This window comes from Mobula birostris, chromosome 3 (genome assembly GCF_030028105.1).
Source record: "Mobula birostris isolate sMobBir1 chromosome 3, sMobBir1.hap1, whole genome shotgun sequence".
Lineage (NCBI taxonomy): Eukaryota > Metazoa > Chordata > Chondrichthyes > Myliobatiformes > Myliobatidae > Mobula > Mobula birostris.
The window spans coordinates 119701529-119717722 of record NC_092372.1 but is presented as its reverse complement, the minus strand read 5'-3'; the positions used below and the strand labels follow the sequence as shown (position 1 = coordinate 119717722).

General features: G+C 46.3%; 1 protein-coding gene across 6 annotated transcripts in view; it reads left to right on the top strand.

Annotated features, from left to right (window-relative positions):
• LOC140195242 (DENN domain-containing protein 2C-like) overlaps positions 1 to 16194 on the top strand; it is a 164566-nt gene that overhangs the window by 60373 nt on the left and 87999 nt on the right. For all 6 annotated transcript variants that reach the window (XM_072253267.1, XM_072253264.1, XM_072253263.1 and 3 more), the window contains one exon: positions 8891 to 9039. In XM_072253267.1, coding sequence (XP_072109368.1) covers positions 8891 to 9039 — 149 coding nt within the window. The remainder of the gene's footprint in view (positions 1 to 8890; positions 9040 to 16194) is intronic.

Below are 16194 nucleotides of genomic sequence, written 5' to 3'. Positions count from 1 at the left end.
ACAATACAGAAACAGGTCCTTGAGGTTATCCAATCTGTGCTGTAACATTAATCTGCCCAGACCATAGCCCCCCGTACCCCTCCCACCCATCTACCCATCTAAATTTCTCTTAAATGCTGAAGTCGACCCCAGATCCACCACTTGCATTGGCAGCTCGTTCCGCACTCTTCCCCACCCTCTGAGTGAAGAAGTTCTCCCTCATGCTCCATTAAAACATTTCACCTTTCACCCTTAATCTAGTTGTAGTCTCGCCCAACCTCAGCAGAAAAAGTCTGCTTGCATTTACCCCGGTGTAGATCAAACTTTGTCATCGTTGTCTTCTTTCTCTTCTAGCTATCCATCCCATAGGATGATGATGGTTCCTTTCAATCAGTTAGTGGGGTTTGATATGTGCGTCCTGGAGTGGCTGTACAGGACTGCTTGCCACATACTTGGCAGGTGAGGCCTGGAGGGGCAGCAGGGGCAGAAGCTCTGTTGTGGCACTTCCTGTGCCTTTCCTCTGTTGCCTTGTTGAGCTTGTTCTCAGCAGCGTCCACAACTTTTCTGATGGTGTCCCTCCACTGTGAGCGATCTTGAGCCAGATCCTCCCATGTTGGGGCAATGTCAGCTTTCTTGAGGCTCCTGTGCAGAACATCCTTGTACCATAGTCGCTGGCCTCCTCGTTTTTGGGTACCACTGGACAGTCGGCCGTACAAGATGTCCTTGGGCAGGCTTCCGCCAGGCATTCCGACATGTCCTGCCCAGCGCAGTTGGGCTGACATCACCAAGGTTGAAACTGCTGGCATTCCGGCTTGAGAGAGGACCTCGGTATTGGAGACCTTGTCTCGCCAGGTGATCTCCATCAGAGAACGTAGGTAACGCTGCTGCAGTTGGTCAAGCTGGCGTAAGTGTCTCTGATATGGGCACCTTGTCTTACATCCGTATAACAAGGTTGATATGACAACGGCCCTGTATACCTTGCACTTGGGGGCCAACCTGATGTTCTGTGACCAAACTCAATCTTTCAGCTGACCAAAGACAAAGCAGACTTTTCTGGTTCTTGACTCAATCTACATGCAGAGAAGCTGAGGCTGCTATTATGCTGCTGCCCAGGCAGCAAAACTTGTTGACAGCATTGAGACGAGTGTTATCAATGAGGACAGTTGGTTCTTCGTAGCTTGAGCCAGGAGCCGGTTGGTACAAAACTTCCGTCTTTTTCAGGCTGATTGTCAGTCTGAAGCTTTTGGCTGCACTGGCAAAGCAACTGGTGATCTCCTGTAAATGTTCGAGAGAATGGGTAACCAGTGCACAGTCATCAGCAAACTGTAGCTCATGCACCACAATGTTCCTGACTTTTGTTTTTGCTCTCAATCTTGTAAGGTTGAGGAGCCCGCCATCAGCCCTTGTTTGTAGGAAGACCCCTAACTTCAGGTCTGATGTGGCATCCTGAAGAACAGTAGTGAAGAATAGTCCAAACAGAGTAGGAGCCAGAACACAACCCTGTTTCACGCCGTTGCTGATGGAACATGGGTCTGACAACTCACCACACATGTTGATGCGGCCTTCCATGCCTTCGTGGAACTGACAGATGATGTTGGTTAGGTGTGGGGGGGGTGGGGCAACCAAATTTTGGTAGGAGCTTCCACAGGCCATCTCTACCAACAGTGTCAAACGCTTTGGTTAGATCAACAAATGTGACATAGAGACTTCTCTGCTGCTCAACACATTTCTCCTGGAGCTGCCTCAGTGAAAAGATCATGTCCACTGTACTACGGCCTGTTTGAAAACCACACTGGCTTTCTGGAAGGATGTTGTCACTGATGTTGGACATCAAGTGTCTAAGGATGATCTTCGCAAGGCATTTTCCTGCAACTGACAGATGAGAGATGCCACGGTAATTGTTGAAGTTTCTCTAGTCTCCCTTGTTCTTGTAGATGGTCACGATTGATGCATCTTGAAGTCTTGTGGTAGTTCTGCAGCTCCCCCCAACTTTGTGAACAGCTGGTGCAGGCATGATGTCAGTGTATGACCATCATACTGGTAGATCTCGGCTGCGACCCGGTCAAGTCCTGGTGCTTTGTTGAGTTTTAACTGCTTGATGGCTTTGATGACCTTGTGAAGAGTAGGAGGAGCATCTATCTCGAACAGTATGGGTCGAGGGTGTACTCTGTCCAGTGCTTCATCGGTGAAGGTTCCTGGTCTGTTCAGCAGCTCGTGGAAGTGTTCTTGCCATCTTTTCATGTGCTCTGACTTCTCAGTGAAGATGGATGTACTGTCCTTGCTCAGGAGTTGTGAGGCGCCTTGTTTTGATGGACCATACACAACCTTGATTGCTTCAGAGAAGCTTCTTGAGTCATTACAGTCAGCGAAGGCTTGTAACTCCTTGGCCTTGTTCGCCCACCATTGGTCTTTCATAGCCCTGAGCTGCCTCTGCAAAGTTGATTTTACACTCAAAAAAGCACGTTTTTTGGAACTTGAGTTTGGGTGTCGAAGAAGAGCCTGGTGTGCAGCTGCCTTAGCTCTTAGAAGCTCTTGCACAGATTGGTTCTCTCATCAAACCAGTCCTGATGCCTGTGCTTGACTTTCCCCAAGGTGTCCTGGGCAGCACTGTAGACCGTTCCTTTGAAGGCATTCCAGTGCTCAGTAATATCGTCTGGTGGATTCTCAACCAGTCTGCTTAGGGCAGTTTCCATAGAGGATTTCAGGGCATCAGCACACTCACGATGTTTCAGTTTGGTGGTGCTCAGCTTTTTGGGTGGTTTGGCAGCATCCAGTCTGCGTGGAGGTTTGATCGATAGACATAGATCCGACCACACCATTTGATGATCAGCTGAGCACTCAACTCCACGCTTAACTCTGGTGATACGAACGTCAGAGATGTCTTGTTGTCCGGTGATGACATAGTCAATGAGATGCCAACTTTTAGATCGTGGATGCATCCATGTGCAGTTGAGCTTGTCTGGCAATCTGAACAGTCTGTTAGTAATGCACAGTTTGAATTCTGTGCACATCGAGAGGAGCAGTAGACTATTACTGTTACTGTTGCCAACCCCTTGGCGTCCAATCACACACAGTGGACTCCTTGCCAACCTGAGCATTAAAGTCCCCCAGCAACAGCAGCTAATCGGAAGTTGCCACGCTACTGATGGTGGTTTTCAGCTCACTGTAGGATGCCTCCTTGACTTCACTGGGATCAGTCAGAGTTGGGGCGTAAACATTGACTATGGTGAGGTGGCGTTTTCCTTGCAAAACTGTATGCAAGGTCTGGATTCGGTCATCTACAGCAACAGACAAGGTTGGTAGCTTTGCTGCGAGCCAAGCACACACCAGATTCTCTTCATTCTTCTTCGGGCCTGCCAGACCAGAAGAATGTGTGCCCTCCTTTCTCTTCACAATGCGCGCCCTCTCCAGCGAGTCAGGACCCCTGGAAGGCCGCAATGTCCACTCTGTAGTCCTTGAGCACATGAGCAACAAGTGCAGTGCGTCTCTCTGGGCGATCTGAGTTAGCATTGTCCAACAGAGTTCATACGTTCCATGAGGCGACAATCAGATTCTGCTTGTGATTCTTACTGCTAACGCTGGACGACCCGTCAGCTGCGGCAGACTGGCCAGGTTGGTGTGAGCGGGCTTTGTTTGAGCCACCTTGTCTAGGCCCTTCTCTAATTATAGGGTGAGCAGTGCTTCCCTAAACAGGGCTTCTCAGACGCAGAGGGTGCTGCCTCACCGGATCTCCGCTCTGTAATCCATGTGAGACCACTCTCCCCCTGCCCCCTGCCCCCTGCATGCAGACTTGTGACTACAGCTCCTAGCTAGTCAAGCCTACCGCTTCGCCACTTGTCCGTCGCTACAGGACTTGGGTGTGTTGAGGATACCCCACTCCTCAGAAAGGAACAGTGTGTGTGTGAGTGGATTTTAGGTGAGTAGGGGGTTGCACAGGTCCAGACCCACCCTCTCAACATCCCCTTCTGGATCCAGCAGCATGGTGGGGTCCAAGACGGCTGGGGGAAGTCCTGTTGCAGTGAATGACCAGAGCAAGCGTCGATGCAAGGGATGCCCTTTCCGTGCTTCACGGCACGTGTTTGCTAGATGGTCGTTGACCCTACGAGAGGGTTCATCCGCCCTTTGACAGGTCTTGTTTTTCATCCTGCAGGGTGTCTAGCCACTTTGTATACGTCTATCAAATCTCCCCTCAATCTATGTTGTATGGAATAAATTCAGGTCCTCAAGTCCTGGCATCGTCCTTGTATATTTTCTCTGCACTCTTTCAATCTTATTTACATCTTTCCCGTAAGTAGGTGAACAAAACTTCACACAATACTCCAAATTAGGCCTCACCAACATCTTTTACAATATCAACATAACACCCCTCCTGTACTCAACACTGATTTATAAAGACTATGGGGTGGGGTGGAGATGCATCTCTACCAGTGCAGGTGTAAGGTGCTGCATCCCTCTGCTAGCCTGCAGGTCACCGTTGGGCAAGGTGTAGCCCCTGCTTAGTTGCCCCTCCCCCCACCTGCTGATTAGGATCACGTGGAGCCATGGGAGCAGGTGGTGGATGGTCATATGAGAAGCTGGTGCAGATCACAAGCTCTCGCTGTGCAACCACTGACACCAGGCAGACCATCTCTAATGATTATTGATAACGGCTAGGGTCACAAATGTGCTTTCTTTATGACCCTATCTACCTGTGACACCACCTCAATTAATTATGGAGCTGTAGTCCCAGATCCCTCTGTTCTACCTCATATCTCAGTGTCCTACACTGTGTAAGACCCACCCTGGCTGGCCTTTGCAAAGTGCAAAAGCTCATACTTGGCAGATGGAATTTAAAACAGGCTTTTTTTCCGCACATTTTTCCAGCTGATTCAGATCCTACTGCAAGCCTTGATAATCTTCCTCGCTGTCCTTTGCACCACCAATCTTGGTGATCTCCGCAAATTTGATCCAGTTAACAGTATTAGCATTCAGGTTATTGACGTAAATGACACAGAACAATGGACCCAGCACCAGTCCCTGTGACACACCACCAGTCAGAGGACTCCAGTCAGAAAGGCAATCATCTATAACCACTTGGCTTCTTCTATGAAGCCAATGTCCAATCCAATTTACTACCTCATCTTGAGTGTCAAGCGACTGAACCTTCTTGACCAACCTCCCATGTGAGACCTTGTCGAAGGCCTTTCTAAAGTCCATATAGACAGCATTCACTGCCTTGCCTTTTACAACTTTCCTGGTAACTTCCTTGAAAAACTCTATAAGATTGGTTAAAAGTGACTTACCACGCATGAAGCCAAGTTGACTATCCCCAATCAGTCCCTGTTTATTCAAATATCTATATATCCAGTCTCTTAGAATACCTTCTAATAACTTTCCCACTATTGATGTCAGGCCCACTGGCTTATAATTTCCTGGCTTATTCTTGGATCTTTTCTTAAACAATGGAGCAGCATTACTACCCCGCAATCCTCCCGCACCACACCCATGGCTAAGGATGTTTTAAATATCTCTAAGGCTGCTGCAATTTCTGCACTAGCATCCCACAGGGTCCGAGGGAACGCTTTGGCAGGTCCTCGGGATTTGTCCTAAATTGCCCCAAGACAGCAAACACTTCCTCATTTGTAACCTTGCTGCTGCATTTCCTCACATCTATTTACTGTGTCCAACTCCTGAGTGAATACAACTGCAAAGAATCCACTTAACGTCTCTTTTGACTCTATGCACAGATTACCAGTGTGATCTTACAGAGGGCTAATTTTGTCGCTTGCAATCCTTTTGCTCTTTATATATCTGTAGAAGCTGTTAGGATTCTTCTTCACTTTGTCTGCGAGAGCAACTCCATACCTTCTTTCAGCCCTCCAGATTTTTTTTCTTAAGTGTTTCCCTGTATTTCTTGTGCTCAAGTATCTTACTTGTTCCTGCCTGCCTGCCTATACTGGCTATGCACCTCCTTTTTGTTACACAGGGCCTCAATATCTCTCAAAACCCAACATTCCCTAAACTGGTTGTCTTTGCCTTTTATTCTGATGGGAGCAGCCAAGTTCTGTACTCAATTGGCGTTTATCCAATATAGAATCTCAACGCAAGGACCTTTTCCATAATTACTTTGAAACTAATGGCATTACAATCACTAGATGCAAAGTGTTCCCCCTGCATAAACATCTGTAACCTGCCCTGGCTTATTCCTTAATAGGAGATCTAGTACTGCATTCTCTCTAGATGTGACTTCTATGTACTGATTAAGGAAATTTTCCTGAGCACATTGGACAATTTCTATCCTATCTAGTCCTTTTACAGTACGAGTTGGTTCCTCCTGCCCCAGCTTCTTGGCCGCATGTTAAACAGTACGATCTAAGCTGATGAAGGATCTCAGCCCAAAATGTCCACTGTTTGTTCCCATCTATAGATGCTGCCTGACCTGCTGGGCTCCTCTAGCACATTGTGTGTATTGTTCTAGATTTCCAGCATCTGCAGTACTTTGTGTCTATGATAAACTTTATGACCTTACTGTATCTGGCCTCACTAGCACGTGGCACAGGTAACAGTCGTGAGATCGCAACCCTGGAGGTCCTGTCCTTTAACTTAGCACCTAACTCCCTGAACTGACTTTGCAGGGCCTCGTCACCATCCCACCCATGTCATTGGTACTGATGTGGACCATGAGCTCTGGCTGATCACCCTCCCATTTAAGAATGCTGTAGAGTGAATCCGAGATGTTGCCTCCCAGGTGTTAGGGTTGGGGACAAACCATCCAGGAATCTCGTTCTTATCCACAAGCCTCCTTTCTGTTTCCCTAACCAATGAATGCCCAATTACTGGGTTGCAGAGACCTACTTAACTGTGGATTCTCCCAGGTAAAGCGTGGGTAAAATCTGTCAACAATATCCTGATCTGTCTGGTACTTTCAATAGCTTTACCCACATTAAATAATTTGACAATAAGTGCAGAGGCTCTTCGATAAGATAAATCACTGCTCTGGAGGCTGCAGGTTGCTGCAACAACATTTCATTCTGGTGTAGCTAGTCCAGAATCGAAGTGTGGGAAATGTGAAGCCTGCTTTGGGAATGGGATTAAAGAACTGCAGGAGAAATCCCAGTCTGGTGCTTCCCTTTCCCATGACATTTCAGAAATTACTGACTGTACCTTTCCACTTTAATGAGCTGTTGAACTAGGCCTCTGTTGGTTGTGATAAATAGTGCTAAATGTTGAGGGCTCTGTCAAAGGAAGAGATCACTTGGTAGACCGAAGAAAAGAATAAAAGATGATCTTCATAAATCCTTGGTGGAGGGTGGGGTGGTTGGGGGAGCAATGCAGTATTCCCACTAGCTTCCAGAAATCCCTGGCCCATGGCGGGGAAGGAACATTCAGTCTGGGAGAAGCAGGAGTCAGTGCTGCAGAGATGGCAGGTGGAGCAGATCATCTTGCCCCAGCACCCAGCCACCTTGTGAGGCACAATCCCCATCCTGCCCCAGCTGTGTGACAGACTGCAGTTTTATCATTGCCCTCATCCACACCCAGAAGTGGGTGCGAGTGATCACGTCTGAAGTAGTAACAGGTTTGTGTCAACAGAGGAGGAGACTAAAAGCTGGAGTGCTGACCCAGTGCAGTCAGCGGCCTGTCAGCCCACACGGACCGTTGTGTCAGGCTGCACGAGGGGGGAAATAGAACAGGTCAGATGAGAGAACTGATTGATGACCCCATCATACACACTGAACATTAAAACAACAATCCACACATGAATGTAAAGGAGATGCAGGTGGAAAGGTGTAAATCTATGAATGACTATGGGGCATAACTAGCAATGGAATGATAACAGACCTTGGAACTTGCCACCCAAATTATCAGAATGTACCTTTGAATACGATGTGTTAAAAGACCAAGTGAGACCCATCTCCACATTGGAATAATAATAATGTCTCAGAAATCTTGCTCTGATTAGGAGGGTCATCTCTGTTGGGTGACTCCAAGGAATGCCATAGACACAGTTTCTCTGTTTCTGTCTCTCCTCATGACCTTCTCTTCCACCTGTGTTTCTCTTCCCTTCTGTCTCCCTCCTGCCACTGTACCCTCCCCCATGCAACTTTCCCCTCTATCTCTCTCTCTCTATATCTCTCTCTCTCTATCTATCTCTCTCTCTCTCTCTATCTCTCTCTATCTCTCTCTATCTCTCTCTATCTCTCTCTATCTCTCTCTATCTCTATCTCTATCTCTCTATCTCTCTATCTCTCTCTCTCTCTCTATCTCTCTCTCTCTCTATCTCTCTCTCTCTCTATCTCTCTATCTCTCTATCTCTCTCTCTATCACTCTCTCTCTCTCGTGCATCGCTAACTTTCCTCTCCAACAGATACAGTATGTCTCGTGCCTCCCATTATCACCTCCGTACCTATCCCCATCCCTCCACGACCACCTTAGTGTTGTATTCAGAGATTTCTTCGTCAAGCTGACCAGTTGTCTATCTTAGCAGCCATACTTGCTCCTGCCATGATCTTTAATCTTTGAAATTGACGTCCCACTACGATCCTCACTCTATATGCTTCCATTTTTTTTGCCACGTAAGAGGTTCGGATTAAATCTGTTTTTTTTTGGTCCGGGTGTCTGGTTGTGTATCCCATTAGAAGTCTTGGTGACATTTTGTTTGACGTCATTGGTGTGGAGAACGGATTACAGCAGAACTTTTGGGCTGTACTCAGGATGCTAGACGTGGTCGTTTGTGCCCCTGTGTACCTGCCTGCCTTCTCTCCTTCCTTGGCTTCCCACTGTTTCCTCCTTTTCTTTGTCCTTCTTCGCTCCCCCTATCCTGGTGTTCTTCCCTGCCTATCCAGTTTCTTTCTTTCCCCTCCCCTCTCCGAGCCCATTTAGCTCTGAACTGCAAGCCTGACTCCAAACATTGCAACTCACTCTCTATTTGTAGGAAGTCCTTCGAATTTGAGGATGTGGACAGTCTCAAGGTCCTCCTGACTCCTGTAGGTCACGAGAAGAATCACGGACAAGGTGTTAAGGATATGGAGAAGAAACTTCCCCAAACGCTGTCCGAAGAGAACATCTACGAGGATATCATAAGTAAGCAGTCGAATTTGGAGATGAAAGTATTCTTTGCCATACTGCTGTGATTATTTTTGCTCTGCCTGTTGGTACTTTCCACCACACTGCATTTTGCAATGCATTCCTCGTGTACGTAGCTTTTCTTTTCTATTATTTATTGATCGATCAGTAGAAATGGAACATTCTAGAAGTTAGGGGAACAGTACATGGCTCCTTCAATAAAACCACAGGCACAAAAATGGGTCCTTCAGACCACTACGTTCCTGCTAGCCCTTTTGTTCATCTGCACTGACCCCATGTACGCATTAGAGCTGTATCCTTCTACACTTCTCTTGGTTAATTGCTTTTCAAAGTACCTCAGCACCATCTCCTCTGGCCGCAAGTTCCAGATCGCAGCGGTTTCCTGTCTATTTAAAAACACAGTATTGTGCAGAAATTCTATGTACAGATAGGGAACTTACGACTCTTGCACAGTACTGTAGTAATTTTATGTGTTGCACGGTACTGCTGCTGCAAATTTTAAAAAATCATGGCATATGTGAGTGATGATAAATGTGATTCTGATATGGGTCTCCATAGTGGACTGAGAGTGGAACAGGGGCAGGGAGAGGGGAATTGTGGTTGACAAAAGGGGAACGGTTAGTGGAGGGAGCAGGAAACACCAGAGAGACATTCTGTAATGATCAATAAACCAGTTGTTTGGAATCAAAGGACCTTGCCTGGTGTCTCAGGGCTGGGTGTGTCTGCACCCGTGCCACTCCCTGCCCCGGCACTCCTCTGCCACCTGACCCACACCCCTCCCGCGGTGCCCCAATCTTGCTATTCTCAACATCCTTTGCTCCTGCCAGATTTACAAATTCCCTCTCCGCTCCATATTGACAAAATGCAGTACTGTGCAAAAGACTTGGGCACCCGAGCTATATACAGTATGTCCCTAAGAGTTTTGCACAGAAATCCCCTTTAAAACGTTTCCCTTCTCAACTTAAACCTTTGCCCTTGTGTATTTTAAATCATTTTCCATGGTAAAAAGATTCCGACTTTCTACCCTACTATGCATTTCGTAATATAATATACTTGCATCAGATCATGCCTCGGGCTACTCAGCTCCTGGGAGAACAAGCCCAGTGTATCCATTCTGCCCCCATCACTTTAGCTGTTACATTAATGGTGTGTGTATGTGTATGTACTTGTGTGCATCAGCCCCACGTTTCAGGCCTTTCCATCAAGAACTCTTGACTTCCCGGCCCACCTCATCGTGGCCCTTGCCTGCACTGCACTGCACTCTCTCTGTAACTGTGAAACTTTATTCCACTTTGTACTACGTCAAAGCTCTTGTGTTTCGGATGATTGGTATGACAAGCTAAATTTTTCACTATATCTCAGTACATGTGACAATAGTAAACCAGTTAACATCATCAATCCCAAACTTTAGAAATTTGTTTTCCTACTTTCCTCTCCGACTTTCATTTATTTGGGGAAAAAAAAGCTTCCCAATTCTCTAACTGCCTGTCCTATTGATTTCTGTGCTGTCAAGACAACAGCATTTCCCTCTGTGTCGTCATAACAAAAGCTCTCGTCATTGACTTCAGGAAGAGGGTGGTGTACGTGTGCTTGTCCATATCAACAGTATTGAGATTGAGAAGGATGACTACCAAGAGGTGGATCACTAATTATCTGTCCTGATCCAACCTTGCAGACATCACAGCCAGGAGAGCTCATCAATGCCTCTACCTCCTCCGGAACATAGAACAGTTCCTGCCCACACTCTGCGGACATTTTAATTTTCAAGGTCAATCTAACTGTTCCTTTCCATGTGGCCCTCCATTTTCCTTTCATCCTTGTGACTATCATGTAGTCTCTTAAGTGTATCTGCCTCTACCAACACCTCTGACAGTGCATTCTGTGCACTTTTCTCTGGGTGTTTAATAAAAAAAAGCTACCTTTTACAGCACCCCCCCATACTTTTCTCCAATCAGCTCTCATTAGCCAATGTTGCCCTGGGAAATGCCACTGGCTTTCCAATCTGTCTCTTGTCATCTTATACACTCTAACCAGGTCTCATCTCATCCTCTTTTGCTCCAAAGAGAAAAGCCCTGGCTTGCTCAACCTTTCATCATTAGACATGCTTTCTAATCCAGACCGCATACTGGTAAATCTCCTTTGCACCCTCTCCAGAGCTTCCGCTTGCTTTCTATAATGAGGTGACCAGAGATGAACACAATATTCCAGGTGTGGTCTAGTCATGGTTTTACAGAGCTGCAATATGACCTCACGGCTCAAATTCAATCCCACAAATAACAAAGGCCAACATACCAGATGCCTTCTTAACCACCCTATCAATTTGTGTGATAACTTTGAGGGGTCCAGGGACAAGACCCTCTGTTCCTCCACACTTCGAAGAATCTTCTAATTATTCTTGTACTCTGCCTTCAAGTTCAATCTACCAAGCTGTAGGACTTCACACTTTTCCAGATTGAACTCTATCTGCCACTTCTCAGCCCAGCTCTCCATTCCATCGAAGTCTCGTTGTAACCTATGACAACTTTCCAATCTATCCACTTCCTCACCCAAGTCATTGATTAAAGATGACTTGCAGGGATCCCAGACAGATCTTGCAGAACACCACTGGTCACAAGCCTCTAGGCAGAAAACTCTCCATCTACTACCACCCTCTGCCTTCTATGGGCAAACCAACTCACTATCCATGCAGCCAAGTTTCCCTGGATCCCATGCCTCTTGACTTTCTGGATGAGACTAGCATGGGGAGCCTTGTCAAATTCCTTATTAGCATGCATATCAACAGCAACCACTGCTCTACCCCTTTATTTTGTCACTTCCTTGAAAAAGTCTGTCAGGCTTGTGAGGCACAGACTGCGTCTCACCAAGCCACCTGACTATCCCCAATGAGACTATTCTCCAAATGCTCGTAAATCCTGTCTCTGAGAACCCTCTCCGGTAGTTTGTCCATCACTGATGTAAAGCTCACTAGCCTAATTCCCAAAATTGTCCGTATTCCCTTTCTTAAACAAAGGAATAACATTTGTTCTCCTCCAGTATTCCGGTACTACTCCTGTGGCCAGTGAGGATGCAAAGATCATTGCTAATAGTGCAGCTTCCTGTGCTAATCTGTGATATATACCATCTGGCCCTAGGGTCTTGTCTATCCTCATGTTTTTCAAAGGTTCCTACTCGTCATCTGTCTTAACCTCTGCGTTCCAGCACGTTGGCTTGTTTTATGCTGACCTCCCATTCATCAAGGTCACTCTTACTGGTAAATACTGAAGCAAAGTTTTCATTGAGATCCTACCCTCAGTCTAGCAATCCTCCTATTCTTCAAGTGATTCCTTAACTCTACTCGACGAGGCCTTCTCATCCGCCCCTTCTAGCTCTCTTAAGCTCTTCCAGGCCACCTTGTAACACACAAGAGTCATGTCTTGTTTTTGCTTTCAAAACATTAAATATACCTCCTTCTTCCTCTTGATTAAATGTTCCAGCTTTCTTGTTATCCAAGGTTCCTTCACTCTGCTTCTATAGAATAAACCTATCCAGAAACCCCTGCAAGTACTCCAAAAACAATCTCCTAATTTCCATTGTACATTTCCCTGGGTACATCTGTTCCCAATTACCATTCCAAGATCCTGCCTAATAGCATCATAATTAGCCCTCCCCAATTAAATACTTTCCCATGCCGTCTGCTCCTATGCTAAAGGTCAGGGAGTTATGGTCACTGTTGAAAGTTTGCTCACTGAGATCTGTCACCTGATGAGGTTAATTGCCCAGTACTAAGTCCACTATGGCTTCTCCTCCAGTTAGCCCGTCCTCATATTATGTCGAAAATCTTACTGGACACACCTAATCAATAAGCAATGATCTTTCAAAAATCACAAGTTCTGGGATGGTTCAGGAGGACTGGACAGTTGAAAATATCACTCCACTCTTTAAGGAGGGAGGGAGGCAGAAAAAGGAGCTGGTGGTAGACCTGAGGAGAGCTAAGGTACCGGTGACCCCTGTTTCCATCCAGGGGGTCAGTGTGGACATGGTGGAGGATTACAAATACCTGGGGATACGAATTGACAATACACTGGACTGGTCAAAGAACACTGAGGCTGTCTACAAGAAGGGTCAGAGCCGTCTCTATTTCCTGAGGAGACTGAGGTCCTTTAACATCTGCCGGACGATGCTGAGAATGTTCTACGAGTCTGTGGTGGCCAGTGCTATCATGTTTGCTGTTGTGTGCTGGGGCAGCAGGCTGAGGGTAGCAGACACCAACAGAATCAACAAACTTATTCGTAAGGCCAGTGATGTTGTGGGGATGGAACTGGACTCTCTCACGTTGGTGTCTGAAAAGAGGATGCTGTCTAAGTTGCATGCCATCTTGGTCAATGTCTCCCATCCACTACATAATGTACTGGGTGGGCACAGGAGTACATTCAGCCAGAGACTCATTCCACCGAGATGCAGCACAGAGCGTCATAGGAAGTCATTCCTGCCTGTGGCCATCAAACTTTACAACTCCTCCCTTGGAGGGTCAGACACCCTGAGCCAATAGGCTGGTCCTGCACTTACTTCATAATTTACTGGCATAACTTACATATTACTATTTAACTATTTATGGTTCTATTACTATTTATTATTTATGGTGCAACTGTAACAAAAACCAATTTCCCCCGGGATCAATAAAGTATGACTATGACTATGAAAAGTAAATTTTAATCCAACTAGCCTGACTGCAGTGGTTGGGCATACGTGCGTTAATAAGGATGGGGTTTCGAGGCACCCAGGTATGCATGAAAAAAAGTAGGCCAAAGTCAGCATGGTTTCCTTAAGGGGAAATCTTTCCTGACAAATCCGTTGGAATTCTTTGAGGAAATAATGGGCAGGATAGACAAAGGAGAGCCAGTGGATGTTGTTTACTTGGATTTTCAGAAGGTCTTTGACAAGATGCCATACATGAGTGTGCTTAACAAGATAAGAACCCATGATATTACAGGAAAGATACTAGCATGGATAGAAGATTGGCTGACTGGCAAGAGGTAAAGAGTTGGAATAAGAGGGCATTTTCTGGTTAGCTACTGGTGGCTAGTCATGTGCTGCTGGGGTCGGCTTCTTTTCATATATGTGAATGATTTGGATGTCGGAATCTGCAGAAGCACCTGGACAGATTTGGAGAATGGGCAGTAGACTGGCAGATGGATTGTAGCATGGAGAAGTGTATGGTGATGCTCTTTGGAAGAAGGAATAAAGACGCAGACTATTTTTAAGTGGAGAGGAAATTCAAAAATCTAAAGTGCAAAGAAACTTGGGAGTCCTTGTGCAGGATTCCGTAAAGGTTAACTTGCAGGTTGAGTCGGTGGTAAGGAAGGCAAATGCAATGCTATCATTCATTTCAAAAGGACTAGAGTACAAAAGCAAGGATATAATGCTGAGGCTTTATAAGATCATAAGACCATAAGATATAGGAGCAGAATTAGGCCATCTGGCTCATCGAGTCTGCTCCGCCATTCAATCATGGCTGATCCTTTCTTTTTCTCCTCCTCAAACCCACTTCCCAGCCCTCTCCCCGTAATCTTTGATGCTACATCCAGTCAAGAACCCATCAACCTCCGCTTTAAATATACCGAACGACCTGGCCTCCACAGCTGCTTCTGACAGCAAATAAGGCTACACTGGTCAGACTACAGTCAGAGTATTGTGAGCAGTTTTGGACTCCTAATCTAAGAAAGGATATGTTGGCATTCGAGAGGGTCCAGAGGAGACTGACAAAAATGATCGTGGGATTAATGTATGAGGAGTGTTTGATGGCTCTGGAATGATGGGGATTGGGGATCTCATTGAAGGGTCTGATAGAATGGATGTAGGAAAAATGTTTCCAATAATGATGAGTCTAGGACCAGAGGGCACAGCCTTGGACTAGAAGGACTTCCATTTAGAACAGGTGAGGAAAAGTTTCTTTAGCCCAGAGGGTGGTGAATCTGTGGAATTCATTGCCATGGACAGCTGTGGAGGCCAAGTCATTGGGTATGTTTAAAGCGGAGGTGAATGGGTTCTTGATTAGTCAGGGCATGAAAGGTTATGGGGAGAAGGCAGGAGAATGGGGTTGAGAGGGATAATAAATCAGCCGCGGTGGAATGACAGAGAAGACCTGATGGGCCAAATGGCCTAATTCTGCTCCTATGTCCTGTGGCCCATCTAAACCTTGCACTAAGGAGGTGCCAATCAATATTAAGGAAGCTGAAGTCCCCTGTGACAGCTACCCTGTTATTTTTGCACCTTTACAAACTCTGCCTCCTGATCTGCTCCTCAGTGTGTCTGAAGATATTGACAAGCCTATGGAATACTCTCAATGGAGCAATTTCTCCCTTACTGTTTCTAATTTCAATCCACACTGACTCAGTGGGCAATGTCAGAATGTCCTCTTTTCTGCAGCCCTGATACTATCCCTGATTCACAATGCCACTCCCTCATCTCTCTTACCTCTCTCCCTGTCCCTTTCCAAATGTCTAAAACCCAGAGTATCCAGCAGCCAATCCCACCCTTGTGACAGCCGAGTCTCCTTAACGGCCACAGCGCCATGGTTCCATGTACTGATCCAACTGTTTTTTAAAATGTTATTTTTGTTAGGGTGGTGAACTTGCTTGTTTAGAGATACAGCATGGAGCCTGCCCTTCTGGCACAATGAGCCCAGCATCAGAGGACAATTTACAATGACCAGTGAACCTGCTAACTGGTACGTCTTGACTGTGAGAGGAAATTGGAGTAGCCGGAGGAAACCCATGCATTCACAGGGAGAACATAGGAACTCCAGAATTGAACTCCAAATTCCGGACTACCCCAAGCTGTTGTAGCACATTGCTAACTGGTATGCTGGCCCACTTCAGTTAATGAAAGAGGCATTTCTCCTTTGACCTTCACCAACTTTCCTCGATGCATCCCATCTGCATAACATCTCGGTATGATAACTGCTCTGCACGTAACTACAAGGAACTGCAGGGTTGTGGACACAGCTCAACGCCTGTCTCCCCTCTATACGACACACAGAAAATGCTGGAGGAACTCAGCAGCTCAGGCAGCATCTACAGGAAAAGAATAAACAGTCGACGTCTCAGGTTGAGACTCTTCACCAGTCCTGATGAAGGGTCTTGGCACAATACATCAACTGTTTACTCTTTTCCA